At 37.9% G+C, this 14,969-nt stretch overlaps 3 protein-coding genes across 3 annotated transcripts; 1 reads left to right on the forward strand and 2 right to left on the reverse strand.

Moving 5' to 3' along the window:
• Positions 1-570: 570 nt before the first annotated feature.
• LOC121763089 (methylecgonone reductase-like) lies at positions 571-2,971 on the forward strand. The gene is made up of 4 exons (XM_042159153.1): positions 571-922; positions 1,735-1,978; positions 2,107-2,286; positions 2,736-2,971. The coding sequence occupies exons 1-4, from the start codon at positions 615-617 to the stop codon at positions 2,961-2,963; spliced, it is 960 nt and encodes a 319-aa protein (XP_042015087.1). The 5' UTR covers positions 571-614; the 3' UTR covers positions 2,964-2,971.
• Positions 2,959-6,200, reverse strand: LOC121763088. Its single transcript, XM_042159152.1, has 12 exons — positions 6,009-6,200; positions 5,833-5,929; positions 5,650-5,752; positions 5,363-5,512; positions 5,089-5,220; positions 4,548-4,695; positions 4,431-4,469; positions 4,294-4,356; positions 4,127-4,186; positions 3,891-3,955; positions 3,330-3,420; positions 2,959-3,244 (listed from the first exon to the last, which is right to left on the reverse strand). Exons 1-12 carry the CDS (start codon positions 6,120-6,122, stop codon positions 3,209-3,211), a joined length of 1,098 nt encoding a protein of 365 aa, XP_042015086.1. The 5' UTR covers positions 6,123-6,200; the 3' UTR covers positions 2,959-3,208.
• A 374-nt stretch (positions 6,201-6,574) lies between these two features.
• On the reverse strand, positions 6,575-9,576 carry LOC121762531 (probable arabinose 5-phosphate isomerase). Its single transcript, XM_042158438.1, has 3 exons — positions 8,810-9,576; positions 8,105-8,328; positions 6,575-7,061 (listed from the first exon to the last, which is right to left on the reverse strand). The coding sequence occupies exons 1-3, from the start codon at positions 9,461-9,463 to the stop codon at positions 6,905-6,907; spliced, it is 1,035 nt and encodes a 344-aa protein (XP_042014372.1). The 5' UTR covers positions 9,464-9,576; the 3' UTR covers positions 6,575-6,904.
• Between the last annotated feature and the right edge of the window lie 5,393 nt (positions 9,577-14,969).

Consider the following 14,969-nt stretch of genomic DNA (forward strand, 5'->3'; position numbering starts at 1 on the left):
TTAGGGTCGTATCAATTCACGCTCTTGCTAATAATTTTATAAATATAGTTGAAATAAAAATGGTTTCCAGTTCCTCTTAATAATATTCTTATTTACAGACAAACTGATCAGATAGTACTAGATTTTTTAAGGGCCTTTACTTTCGTAATATTATAGATTGATAAAAATACATGATTGCTTACTTAAAAGATAATATGATTAAATAAACACAAATTTAGTTAATTCATCAAAGTAAATAATGAAGTAATTGAGATTTTTTAATATCAATTTCTCGTTATTGAGATAGTACATGTTTGTATTTGGGGCCAACAGTATATCTAGGCGGCTGAAATCGTAGACCAACTCAATTTGACATTTATAATTAGTTGTAACTTTAAACTCTTATATTGTATTAGTAATCTTATTCACACACATAATTCAAATTGGACGTGCAAATGCAATTCGGAATTCAAATTTGCGTGCTTGTGATTATTGCGAGCCATATATATAAATAACGCATCTACAAATACCAATGTTCATCCACCAAATTGGTATTTTCAGTATAGTACATAATTTTGCATGCTACAAAAATCTTGCTAATTAATTTTGAGCAATAGCTAATTAATTAAAAAAAGATGGTTGTTGGTGAAATATTGTTGAATTCCGGCCATAAGATGCCGGCGCTAGGGTTCGGAACGGCCGCACTTCCGGCGCCGACTTTGGACGAGCTCACCGCCATCCTAGTCGACGCCATCGCCGCCGGTTACCGCCACATTGACACCGCGGCCATGTACGGCCAGGAAGAAGCGATCGGGCGGGCGGTGGCGGAGGCGGTGGAGCGCGGCCTCATCAAGAGCCGCGGCGAAGTGTTTGTTACGTCTAAATTGAATGTTAACGACAATCATCGTGATCAAGTGCTTCCTGCCCTCAAGGAAACTCTTAGGTAGTATATGGTAGTAATTAATTAAAATTTTATATTCTCATTTTTTTTACTATTCTTTTATCTTTTGTCATTTATTTATTCTGTTTTAGGAAATTAATATCGATTTATTTTTGGACTGTTGCTAATATATCAAGGATCTAACTAAATCATTTCATCAACTAACTTTTGGTAGATTCTTAAGATCGTTGTAATTTTTGTAGAAAATATTACTAGTACTATAAAAGTAGTAATTAAAAATATGAAAAGGAATAAATATACTTCTGCAACCCCAAATTAGCCGAGACGTTTCTTTTCGACACAAAAATTTATAAAAATAATATTTAGTGATATAACTACAAGAGTGATTAAAGTAAATAATTAAAAAAAGGAAATATATAAAAAAAGATTCAAAAATCGATTTTTGTCAAAATAGGGACTCATTTAATTTGACATGTCTAAGAAAGGAATAAAAATAAGAGTGGACATGTTCATAGTTGAATCTAAGAATGGATTGAATTTCTTACTACTATCATATATGGATAATTATGAAAAATATACACTAGCTCAGGCTCATAATAATAAGAACATTTTATATGAATGGTTGAAAATTGAAATAATAATATTATCAAATTAAATTCACTTGATCACCCAAAATGTAAAACTCTTTCAGACTAGATTGTTCACAATCCAATTTACTAATCTTGATTTATGATTTATGATTTAGTGACTAATTAAGCTCAAAATCACAACATTTCACACAAGCATTAGACATAGACATAAATTGAAAATTACGAGTGCAATTTAATGATAATTTTGTACTACTTGATTTGCAGCAAGTTAAAGTTTGATTACGTGGATCTCTACCTTATACACTGGCCACTAAGAATCAAGAAATCTGGTGACGTGTACAATCTGAGAGCAGAAGACTTGCTTCATTTTGATGTGAAAGGGGTTTGGGAAGCCATGGAAGAGTGTTATAAGTTGGGATTGGCTAAGTCCATTGGTGTCAGCAACTTCAGCTCTGCTAAGCTCTCTAAAATCTTGGAATTTGCCACCGTTCGACCATCGGTCAATCAGGTTTGTCGGATCGGACTATCATTTTTACTCACAAGCACAATCGTTTTATCATATCGAACAATAATTTTTAAATAGTTATTTTCAATTATAAAAAATTAGAACAATTTTCTTGTTGTTGAATTAATTAGGTGGAGATGAATGTAGCATGGCAGCAACGAAAATTGATTCAATTTTGCAAAGAGAAGAATATCCATGTCTCGGCATGGTCTCCTTTAGGAGCAAACGGTGCGTTTTGGGGAAGCCTCGCTGTTATGGAAAGTCCGATCCTCAAAGAAATCGCAGCTTCCAGAAACAAGTCCATAGCACAGGTACATAGTCGGGACCGTGTCGATTTGATTTTTTTGAGCTTTTATCGAGCATAGCCCATATAAAAAGTTTTCACTTTCGTTACTTAGGGACAAAAGGTGATTCGCTCACCCCAGGCGCCCCCATAACCCGGCCCGACATCGCTATGGAGGGGTTCAAACACGGTACCTCAGCGGCCCATTAGGTGGGAGGAACTTACACTGGTAACCAGCACACAAGGAGCCACCACAGTGGTGAAACTCCCACACTGCGGCTGCCAGCATTCGATCCTGTCTGCTTAGGGACAATCTACCACCCAGGAACCAACTGAGTTAAGCCCGTGCGGGCTTTCACTTTCGTTACTATTAGGCTGTTTATATTCTATACTGCTACTCTGTTACTCGTCATCTTTTTGGTTTGAGCGTTTTGTAATATATGACTGACTCAGTAAATCTCGAATTGAATGCTAAAGGTGGCATTACGATGGATAGTTGAAGATGGTGCAACTCCCATAGCTAAGAGCTTCAACAAGGAGAGAATGAAGCAAAATCTTGAAGTTTTCAACTGGCAACTAAGTGATGAAGAGATCTGCAAGATTCAAAAGATTCCTCAAGCAAAAGGATTCTCAGGAGATATATTTGTTGTTCAAGATCATGGAGATTACAACTCAGTTGAAGAGTTTTGGGATGGAGAAATTTGATGAAAATTGAATCTTTTGTAACTTAAGCATAATGTCACACAAATAAAAATTTCCTATACACAAACAAACACTTTTCCCTACCGCAGTTTATGTACAATCAGAGAGATATTGGAACAAAAGTAAAACATATTTTCCCATCTGAACGAGTCCTTGGGTCTGAAGAAGCTTAAGCTCCAAGATGTCGAGGCAGTACCTTTCCGGAGAGCTTAGAAAGCGCGCTGACATACGAGGCTTCTCACGTTATATTAGCTTTTGTCGTGTGTAGAGCGATATATCCGAATCTGAAGGGAAATAGTTGAAAGAGATATACTTTGAATTAGGGGAGAGTAGTCTATGTGTGTAACTATTTTCAGCAATTCGGATTACCTGAGCTATTGCGTATATGGCTCGCAAGATCCGTGCATAATCAGTTCCGAGCATTTGAATGAAAACATCCGCCAACAGGGTACCCCACATGCTACACAAAATAGGATCGTAATAGGTTAACACATTTCCAGAATTGAAGCCGAAGCAGAAATCAGATACCGACTTGACATGAATATCACGTGCGAGTATAGTACTTCGCCACAAGGGTCAAGTTTCGAAAGGAAAATTGGTCAAGGATTTGGCATGTATATGGACTGATCCCGGGATCAGTGAATCTAAAGATAGGTTACAAGTCATCCATGCTCCTCGTATCATATAACACGAACTATTATCCCGTTGAGCCTCAGTAAAATAAAGCCAGACCCTGCTTCTTTCATAACTACTGCTACTACAATTTTTTAGGTTGATGTCGAACCAATGAAGATCAAAGAACTCATGACTCTGAGATGTGGAGAGGTAATAAATAAGGAGTTCAAATGAAGATAAATGGATATTGTAAGCGTGAGGCAAGCCCGGACTCCATGACCTAAAGTAAAAAGTTGAGTAAAGTAGAGTCCTTACAGTGGGCCAAATAACTGTGTTATACTCCTGAGCCCCAAATACCGAGCCGCAGCAGCTTTTAGACCCTGACAAGTGACAAGTATGTTTAAGGCGAAGAATACTTTTTTATGACAATCAAACAAATTTACGAACCATATAAAAGTAACTACTAACAAGAATGAAACGAACACATTCAAAATTAATTTTGAAGCATAGTCAGCCTTCCATAAATAATTCAAATGAGCAAAATAAGTCACCTGTCTAGCAGCAAGAAAGGCCACTCCAGATTCCAAGTTGATAGCCGCCAACTGCCCACCCTGCAAACCAAATACAATGAATTTAGAAACACATTGAAAGCCACGTTCGGATAAGTTTTCTAGCCTCTCAAAATGTTAATTTGGATAAAAAGACTCTCATTGAGGACCTTTCTGATTAATTCTTTCTTCATCGTATATTTGGCAGCTTCCACCGAAACATTCCCTCCTAACTACAAACAATTGGATACTGAGTCAGAATTACAATAAGAACACGTTTTAAATAAAAAGACGGGCAATTCCTTACCAATTCCAACAGTTTCTCCAATGTAAGCATCCCACCACCCTAAGTAGAAACAGTACAGGTGAACCAAAGTAGCAAACAGAAACGAAGACAGGCAAAGAGTGACAGCAACCATCATACCTTTAATATAATTGAGCGGATATCTGTTGCTCCAATCCCAAGAGCTGCAAGTTTCTGCACCTTCCAGCTGCTGAGTCCTTGCTCGAGAGAGTTAGGCCCATCATTTTTTGAGCTTACTTTTGAGCTTGAAAAGTTTTCTTGTTCTTTACTATGGAAAGTAAAAAACAAGTAAATAAAGTTAGTTTCCAGGTAAACGAGGAAGAGACTTAACATACTCCAACTACACAACAGGTTTTGAAATCATGCAAATACTTTTTTTCTCCGGAGACTGAACATAAATAGCCACAATCTGGAAGCTATCGCTGTGAGTGTGTGTGTATAAATTTAGAAAGCTGAAACAGGAAATAATAAATCTTTGACTGCCAATTTATCTTTTTCTGAAAACAAGAACACTCATATGGAGAGATGAAGTGTTAAGACCGCCAAAGCAATGATACAAACCAAAATTGTCAAAATCAAAGTCAATCCTAATGCAGTTATGCAACTAAACAAATTGATCGTCTTTGCTCTTGAAGTAAAAGCATAATACTTTTATAATCACCTCGAATATTCATGTAAGAGATGAAGGAAAATCTCGACTTCTAGATCTTCAGCCGATAATTTAGCTGAACAAGGAACTTTTAACTTTTTCCTTACTCCAAGCAATACACTTCTATACGACGGCCTCCAGCCCCTGCTACGAACAAGATTCAAACCTTGAATTTGAGTCTATTTCGACAGATCTACGATGTTCTTCGCTTAATTGAGATAATGCTTGCTGTTTCTAATAAATTCTAGCTAAAAGGACGAGCATTAACAGCTATGCATAGAATAACCTCAATGTTGACCGTGCATCAGCAGCGAGAAAGAAAAATCGAGATTCAAGCATCGAGATATAATCTTCCCTCTCATCCGGATCTTCTCCGGTCATAAAATGGTCAATTTCATCCCTTTTCAAAACTGACTTCAACAGTGGACTGAAGAAACTGAAATGATGAATATATAAAAGGCAGATTATAATAAATCAACCTAACTTCAGCCGAAATCACTAAATTGCCTAACATATCTGCAGCTACAAGCATTTCATCAAGCAGCTAATAGGTGAATGAAAAGGGAAAAACACCTTCGCCCAAATAAAATCCTTTCAAGTTCATATAATTCAGAATCAGACGCGAGCTCAAGCACTCTCCGTAGCTCTGGATCATAGGCGCTGCTTTCACTTTCCTCTGGGAAGAAGAAAACAAAGAGTAATCAATTCGAAACCCGAAACCTAAAACCATGAAATCAGCAGCATTGTGGTACTCACCATATGGATATCCCGAAATTGAAGCAAAAGCGGGCCCTAACACGAGCCTCAATTGCAGGCCACGATTAAAAGGACTCTTTTTGGGGTTGAAAATCAGCTGCGAGATTGAGAAATTATCTTAATTAATGCCATATTATAGTGATAGTGATTGAGTGATGGTGTTTAGAAGTACTCACTGGAAAAGTGTGACGCTGGGAGAAAAGTGTGTGGTATTGGTGGGAGAAGTGGGTTGGGAGGGCGGGGTTCACCGAAGAGAGCGGTGGCGCTGTGGTAGTCGACGGCGGATACATGGGTGGTCGACGGCGGCGCTTATAGCAACACCACTGCGGAGGAAATAATACTAAATTTTTTGCTTAATTCATTATTTTTATTTTTTTTACTAAAGATTTATGAGTAAATCTTATAGCTAAAATATTCCACCTATTTAGCTAACTAAAATATAAACATTTTTGAATTGAAATTGACTTTATAGTATCAATATTACCAATAAATAAATAAAATGTACGCAAACAACTTAATAATAGCAGAATCAATGAAGTACTACTACAAATTTGTATAAATCGAGTTATCGAGTAAAATTATTGAAGAATATTTACAAATTGGGAAAAATATTACTATATCAAGTTAGGACATGCTTTAAATTAAAAATCATTAAACATATCAAGCAAATTATATTTCACCTTTCATTTAAACATTGCAAAAACCAAATAGCCAGCAAATGATAAGTAAATGCTAGCAATTCTAAAATGGAAGAATTTGGCTGAATGATAAGCACAAAAGCATTCATTTAACTACATCATTTTCCAAACCCCTTTTGCTATTTTACAACACTAGCCAATATCTAAACATCACAGCATTTTAATTTCAACACAATCTCAAGCGTCAAGGCTTCAACTAGGACCGTTGCTGTCACCGTCACCGCCCTCTTCTTCGTCTTTGATGTATGGCCATCTTTAAAGCATTCAAGAAATCGAATTTGCAGAGACGGTAGGGCAACTCGATCACAGGATTGGGAAAGAATAGTGATAGGAAGTAATAAATGGCGGAATTGAGGGATGATGTCTGACTGCAATCACAGGCCAGCAGAGACCAACCCATGCAACGTGACGATACCAATCACGACGTTTTCATCATTAATGACAGGCAAGAACTGCACTGGTGACGGAGGAGACTCCATCTTCTGCATTGCCTCCACAGCCATGGCTTCGGGGCCAATGGTCCTCGGGTTCCTGGAATAAACATATAAGAGTTGTTGAACTTTCTCAATCAAAAATCAAGAAGCAAATGCATATGGTCCCGAGAATAGATCACACGTAGCAGCTGATAAACCGACCTAATATAGAGTTAAAATATGAGGAAGGGTGGAAGAAGTTAGAGCCAGTTTCTATGCTTCAACAAGGCCTTGCCATGTCAGTATTCGACTTTGTGAACTAGAAACATGTTCCTACAAAATCTTGTCTCTGTTAAACAATGTCTAAGCGCCAGAAATTGCAAGAAAACTAATAGCAGAACTAGCCTGCCTACCCCCCCTCCTTCTCATGCCTATTACCGAGCCACACCCTTCGCCTTTTTGCCATACAACAATTTAGAATTCATCCAACAAATGGCCGAGGAAGAAAAATGATCAGAAACAGAGTACCATGACGCAAAATAGGCTGTAAATTTCACCAATTGTTTAGTTTTTTCATAAACAAACCAAAATCTAGATTTTATTACAAGAAACTGCCAATTTCCTTCAGAAATTATACATAAATCAAGTTTTCGCCAGATCATAAGAAAACATACTACTTCCTCCGTCCACAATAAATAGTTTCATTTATGGACGGCATGGGTTTTAATGATAAATTGGTAAAGTAAGAAGGGGGGGGGGGGAGGTAGGTAAATTATGAGAGAGGAGAAAAAGTATATAAAGTGTGAAAAAAAAGTTTCCATTTTTGAAATGGGATTATTTTTCATGAACACCCTAAAATGGCAAAATGAGACTATTTTTCATGGACCGAAGGAGTAACATATAAGCATTATGGAAGGTGGTTCTAAGTGGGCTTACTCACCAAAATGAGAATCTAAGTTGAGTACGAGGGTAAGTTAGTATTTGTGCCGACTAAAAGTTAAAAGTTATACAACTCCATAGCAACCATAGAAAACTTATGGATTCCCAAATGCATTTTAGTCTTTATGACATTTTCAAGAAAAGATGTTTTACTTGCAAACACAGCAACTAAAAGGCATACAGTCATGAGCCAGAACAATAAAATCGGGCGAGTAAACCCACCTGTTACACATCTCTCCCACAGTGAGCTTGAAGATCCCCTCGCCACTGGCTTTCAATGTGCGTCGCAAGTCACCATCAGTGAAAGTACCGAGCAGATGGTAATCGTCGTTTATCACAAGAAGGCATCCGCAACCTTTACTGGTCAGCTCTACGAGCAGATCCATGATCAGATCTTGCTCCCTGCACACTGGAAGCTCGTCTTTCTTCTTCATAACATCCTTCACCTACAACCAATATGGGACTCATTCACAACAAATCGATATAATACGGGAAATTCACCATAGCACATAATTTCAAAGGAGAGGCAATGCAATCTAAGAATGCAACAGAAAAAACAGACACACGGATAAAAGATCCACCAAAAATGAATCTTCTTCCACCGGTTTTCATGAAAAATTATACTCCAAGAAACAGATCCCACCAACCTTCATATATCACTTAGACAATTCTCCTCAATTTTCTACACAATCCAAATCTTACCACACCAACCACTAAAATAAGAAAGCACAGCCATTGAAGCAACATTAAACTCCAAGAAAGTTACATTATACTTCAAATCATAATTTCAATTCAGCATCTTTTACCACATTCATATCAAGCTTCAAAACCCTAAATCCTTCAATTTTCCCTCCTAATCCACATCACAAACTCACACACAAAAAAAAAAAACAAGTACAGTACATTAAAAAAATCCCCAAAATTCACCTTAAAAATCAAGCACTTCCCAATCCTCCCAGCAGGATGATTCGACGCGTACTCCTCCTTGCTCAAATTCCTCGCCCCCATAAGCGCAATCGCCACCGTATCCCCAAAAACCATCTGGATCGCCGTCGACGTTACCGGCGCCAGATCGAAGGGGCACAATTCCCTCTCCAGGGGTAAATGCACGTTCAAATCGCACATCCGCGTCAGCCCATTCGGCGCCACCGACGTCACCGAGATCAGATAAACCCCCTTCGCCCTCGCGCACGGCGCCAGCTTCAGCAGCTCCTCCGAATTCCCGCTCTTGCTGAACAGCACCAGCAGATCCTCCGCCGACAGAATGCCGATGTCGCCGTGGAGCGCGTCGACGGGCGACAGGAACCCCGATTTGATGCCGAGCGAGACCAGCGTCTGCGAGATCTTCTGCGCCACGAAGCCCGATTTCCCGACGCCGGAGAAGAAGATGGTGCCCTCGGCCTTCAATAGAGCCTCCGTGAAGGCTAGGGTTTGGGAGATGTCGAGATTCTGGAAGAAATGGTTGAGGTAATTTTGCTGGCATTTGAAGAGATTGAACAAATGGGTTTTGTCTAATTTCTGGGAAGATATGTTCATTTCTTGATGTTGGGGGTCGGTGAAAGAGAGAGAAAGAGACCCCATTTTTCCCGGGTTTCTTGCTCTACTGAGCTGCTGAATCTGTGATTGAAGGAAGAAAAAACGCGCTGAATTTTTGAGTGATTGGAGATTTTTGCGCGGATGCCAGAAGCTACTATTTATAGTAAGAAGTGTTTATCGATATATTCTTGCTAGTAAAACAAAGTTCCAAAAATAACCCTCCAAAATTAATTACTACAACTGCAGATTTTCTTAAGTTGGAGTCATGATTCGTAGAGGTGGATTAGTGCAATTGTAGCTAGTTGAAGTGACGTATAAATTTAAATGTAAAATTATTTAAAATTGTATATTTATAAGCATAGGTTTTACTTTTAAGTTATGTGTAAAATTATATTGGAATTGATAAATGTGAAGTGAAGTACTTTATGATACTATAAAAGTTAAGTTCGAGCTCTAATTGAATTTAACCAACTTCGAGTCGATATAAATACTTTATGAATCGACATTGCAACATATAATTCCATAATGGTGAACAATTGTCGTGGTGCATCATAAAAAAGAAGTGTGTTCTAAATTAGTAGAATATATTATTTTGGGATAACTGCCTTCAAAGTCACAAACTTTGCCCGAATTCCGGTTTTTCCCACGAGCTTTAAAATTGGCGTATAAAATCACGAACTTTGCATTTAGTCTGGTATTTCCCAACCCGACCCGACCCTGTGTTTTCCGGCAACTCAAAATCCTATGTGGCATGTCTGAATATTGACGTGTCCGGCATCGGAAAATCGTAAAACGACGTCGTTTCTAACACCTAAAACGACGTCGTTTTACACAGCTGCTTCCTCCCTTCCTCCGCCAGCCCTCTTCCTCCGCCGCCCAGCACCGCCACCAGCTCCATCGTCGACAACGCCACCACCAGCTCCGCAACGCCTGAAACCTCTCTCCCTGTGTCGCCAAGTCCCCCACCGCAGTCTGAATCCTCCCAGCCACGTTCCTCGGCCAATCGTACCTCCGGACTCCCGCTCGTAGCCAAGGTGTAAACATTATCGTAACATAATCACGACATCTTCACCATTCGCTTTAACTCCATATTTACATATTTCTCTCTCTATAAAAGCTTCATCAGTCTTCTTCTATTCCAACACTCCCAGCACCGCCACCAGCTCCATCGTCGACAACGCCACCACCAGCTCCGCAACGCCTGAAACCTCTCTCCCTGTGTCGCCAAGTCCCCCACCGCAGTCTGAATCCTCCCAGCCACGTTCCTCAGCCAATCGTACCTCCGGACTCTCGCTCGTAGCCAAGGTGTAAACATTATCGTAACATAATCACGACATCTTCACCATTCGCTTTAACTCCATATTTACATATTTCTCTCTCTATAAAAGCTTCATCAGTCTTCTTCTATTCCAACACTCTCTCTCTCAAAATTTCTACTAGAATCAGTAAAAACAAATTAGAGACAGCCACAATTTTGAATTCAGCGGGAAATCGGAATCGCGGAAATGGTGAATATTCCGGCGAGGTTCGGAAGGATGGCGGCGGCCTTCGACGAGATGTCGAGAGATAGGTCGTTCGAGAGTGGCAGCAGCGAGCACTCCGCCGATTTGTCCGATCTCGTCAATTCCTTCTTCGAGAGAGAAATTAGGGAGCAGAGAATCGGCGGAGATGGCGATCGAAACGGAAATCCAGTTGAGATCGACGATGATGAATTTGAGAGTGATTCGCAGGATTCCGGGTTTCATGATTGTTTGAGTAAATTGTTTGATCGCGACGACAGTGTAGGGAGAAGCATTTCTACTGCTGTGGAGAAGGCGATGGAAGTCGTCGGCGGCGAGGATTCGTCGCCGGAATTCAATCGGCGGCTAATGGCGCGATTGCGAAGTAGTGGCTTTGATGCTGGTGAGTTTTTTCATTAATCTTACTTCAATCTATAAAAATTGAAAACAATATAGTACTGTATGATTCTTTGTGTTTTAAGTTTTTTAAAATTTTATGTTTTTTAATTTTTTAATTTTGTGTTTTAAGTTTTTTTTAAAGTTTTTTAATTTTGTGTTTTAAGTTTTTTTTTAAGTTTTTTCTATTTTTTGAATTTTGCTTTTTAAATTTATTTCTTTAATTTTTTTCAGAGTCACTACATGATGCCCATGTAAGCTGCCATGAGACGCCACATCATTTAAAAACGGCACGTCAGCTCAACATTTTGCCGGAAAAACAATCATGGGAAATCGGCGACTAAATGCAAAGTTTGTGACTTTATACGCCAATTTTAAAGCTCGTGGGAAAAACCGGAATTCGGACAAAGTTGGTGACTTTTAAGGCAGTTATCCATATTATTTTCGTACGCCCCAATATTATTTAATTTGCCATCTATATAGATATGCGTGTTAAAGAATTGAGGGTGATGTTGGGTCGATTATATAGGTGACGTGGCATTAATTAGCTTTCTTATTTATGCCATGAATTGATTGGCAAAATAAGTAGTATATGTGAGGTTTAACTACATCATTAATTTTTTTGGCTATTACAAAGGTTAAAGTGCCTTTGAATAGGTGCATTACAAAATGGTGTGATTGGGAATCACAACCATTTCACAAGCATTCATGCGCAAGCCACACGCTTCTATACGTATGTCATATGCAACCATGTGTTCCACACATTCAATATGGAGTAGTAATTTTTTGTAGTGGTAATAGATTATTTACCAAATAGTAATAATTACATTGATGTCGGTGGGGATCATAAGGGGATAAATTTGAAGTACTAATAAAACCATCACATCTTTGGCAAAGAAGTTAACTTAATTATAAGACATGTTGTTTCTATGTTAAAATAGGCGAAAACGAAGCTTTGAGAATACAAGATGAGAGATTGTGTTGATGCTAGGAGGCAAGGAGACTACCCTCAAATGGCAGTTGCAAAGTATACTATTACTATATATCAGTGTGAATCATAAATGTTAGCAGACTTTCATGTTTGGATTGTTGTGATGTGGTTGACACAGATGTCTGAAGTCGCTGCTTCGTGTATGAGAGACGAAGCCGCCTCTCGTCCACACATGAGCTCTGTAGTTGAAGCTCTCCTTCCTCTGTTGGATTCAGCCTCCTAACCATGATTTTTTTTTATCAATTATGATCTCATCACTTAATGCTATGTGGATAGAACATATGTTGAAGTTTATTTAATATTTTGTTATATTCCTAATATAAAAATTATTAATAATTTTAAGACCAATGGAACCTTAACTCAACATAAACTCCAATAGCTAACATTTACTGGAGCTTGAATATCTGATGAATGAACCAACATATTAGTGATAAGAAGCATTATGTGATGATACCTATAAATTTTCTTGCAAATTAATCGTAGTGAACTAAGAAACAAGATCGTCAATTATTAAAATATGCACACTCTCACTCCTATATATATGATCACCTCGTTTTTGTTTATAAGTTTTGCTAGTGCAGAAGAGAGATTGGCATTCTTTCAAAAATACTCTCTTTCACATTTTTCTTTCTTTTTCCCGTTATTTAATTCTTTTTATATTGTTATTCTCTTCATTCATAAATATTTTTTTATTTTATATTTTAGTATGTCCATCAAAATTATTCTCATTTATATTGAAAGAAATATTTTCACCAAATATTCTCTTTTCTCTTCCTTACTATACTAATTGTGCATTAAACATGTATCATCGACAAATATGACTAATTTTATGAGCGACATAAGTATTAGTAGTAATTATTTTTCTTGCACAAAACTCTAATTGTAACTTTTTACGTATGATGCATGTAAATACTTCCTTTGTCACGTAAATTAAGAAAGTTAAGTATTATTTCTGTGTTAAAGGCTTCATTTTCAATCGAGCCACTTATATTCGAACAAAATTAGAACTAAAGAAGTGTGTATTTGACTATTTGTACAAATTAAATTATTAAGTAATATTTATAAAGTTTTGGTTAGGTCGAAGACATAAATTAAAGACTAAAAACAGATTCAAGAAACATAACTCGCGGGGTCAAATACACTGAAGAAGATCGTTATATGCATCAAATAGGCACAAGCAGAAGAAGTGCAGTAGGACGAAAAACGAAAGTGAAACCTAATCCTGAAGGTTTGAACCGAACCATGGATTCGACGGCACCTCCAAATACTGAGTTTAACGAAATTTTCCGACCCACAAGTTTACTTGGATTTGCCATTATCGAACGACAAAGCCACAACCTTAGGAAAATCTAAAACCTACAAGAAAGACCTTGCATTCTCCAAATTTAACAACATAAATACCTACATAAACATATAGATCCATATAACCTTTGTTAACAACGTCTCCATTTTGACTTTTGTAATTGTCACTTAAATAAGAAGACGAAACACAAATCTTGAAATGTCTCTCTATAAAAGAAGAACCGAACCAAATAACCCTAACCATGAAAAACAAGCGCCTCGGCGCGATGGTTAAGCGCTTCGCCAAGCACCAAATCGAGCCACTGAAGGCGGCTTTCGAAGCATCCAGCCACCTAACTAGAAAGACGAAGATGGAATTAGCCACAGCTACAGGACTGGACGTGGAGCAAATAGCTAGCTGGTTTAACCGGAAACGAGCTTGGACTAGGGCTAGAGACGCCCTGGCCAAGCTCGAGGCGGCTCATGTTCGGCTCCAACAGGAGCTGGAGCTGGGCCGAGTGAATGAAGCCGAGCTGCAAAGGGAAATTCAAGAGAGCCGTATTAGAGAAGCTGAGATGGAAGAGGAGAACCGGCGCTTGAAACAAAGGGTTGCGATAGCGGAAGGCGATCGGCAGCTTGTTTCGTTGATGAGGTTTTTAAATGAGTAGAGTGATGATGAATGAGTCGAGTCGAGTCGAGTCGAGTTGAATAAGAAGTTGGAAGTTATTTTAGTACTATAATATGATAAGCTATTAAATAAATTTGAATGAGTTTGCTTACTTACGACGAGCCAAGATTCGAATCCAAACTCTTACATTCGATATTCATGGTAAATCGATTTCATGTAATATCCAATTTTTTTCATGTATGTATATATGTCTATTGGAGAAATTGTAAATTTGTGATATGAAACATGATCTATTGTTCTTATAAAAACTAAAAACACATTCTATACTAATATTACTAAATTAAAATAAAAAGATATTTGTGATTACATGCTGATTATTAGTAAAGAGTTCAACTATGTTCCATAGTTTTTGACGATTATTCGAAAACATCATAATCTTTAGGTGATCCCAAAAAGCCACTCAACATATCATTTTCAGATTAAAATTATTCGGTAAAAATTTCAACAACTTGACAATCAAAATTACATAATAGCTTCTATACGTCAACTGGCGGAGATTTTGAACGAAAAAATTGGTAACACGAACTCGATAACTTGACAGCAGCCAAACAAAACCTAGTTTAACAACCCATATATATTTATACATATATACATTATCCTTTAACAACATATCTTTAGAGAGAACAAAATCAAATAGATTCTTATGGAAAAAGGCCAAATTATGATTAAGTCATTTCCTCCTCAAGATGGGCTAAT

The sequence above is a fragment of the Salvia splendens genome, chromosome 13 (genome assembly GCF_004379255.2).
Source record: "Salvia splendens isolate huo1 chromosome 13, SspV2, whole genome shotgun sequence".
Classification (NCBI taxonomy): Eukaryota; Viridiplantae; Streptophyta; class Magnoliopsida; order Lamiales; family Lamiaceae; genus Salvia; species Salvia splendens.

What these genes read in the sequence shown, in the direction of transcription:
- LOC121763089 (XM_042159153.1), top strand. Translation starts at nt 615, where the DNA reads ATGGTTGTTGGTGAAATATTGTTGAATTCCGGCCATAAGATGCCGGCG. An exon ending in TTCGACCATCGGTCAATCAG is followed by an intron (nt 1,979 to 2,106) that starts GTTTGTCGGATC and finishes TGAATTAATTAG; the next exon opens with GTGGAGATGAATGTAGCATG. An exon ending in GAAACAAGTCCATAGCACAG is followed by an intron (nt 2,287 to 2,735) that starts GTACATAGTCGG and finishes TGAATGCTAAAG; the next exon opens with GTGGCATTACGATGGATAGT.
- LOC121763088 (XM_042159152.1), bottom strand. Translation starts at nt 6,122, where the DNA reads ATGTATCCGCCGTCGACTACCACAGCGCCACCGCTCTCTTCGGTGAAC. An exon ending in TCCGCTCAATTATATTAAAG is followed by an intron (nt 4,470 to 4,547) that starts GTATGATGGTTG and finishes GTTTCTACTTAG; the next exon opens with GGTGGTGGGATGCTTACATT. An exon ending in ACACAGTTATTTGGCCCACT is followed by an intron (nt 3,421 to 3,890) that starts GTAAGGACTCTA and finishes TATTTTGTGTAG; the next exon opens with CATGTGGGGTACCCTGTTGG.
- LOC121762531 (XM_042158438.1), bottom strand. Translation starts at nt 9,463, where the DNA reads ATGGGGTCTCTTTCTCTCTCTTTCACCGACCCCCAACATCAAGAAATG. An exon ending in GGAAGTGCTTGATTTTTAAG is followed by an intron (nt 8,329 to 8,809) that starts GTGAATTTTGGG and finishes TATTGGTTGTAG; the next exon opens with GTGAAGGATGTTATGAAGAA. An exon ending in GTGGGAGAGATGTGTAACAG is followed by an intron (nt 7,062 to 8,104) that starts GTGGGTTTACTC and finishes TGTTTATTCCAG; the next exon opens with GAACCCGAGGACCATTGGCC.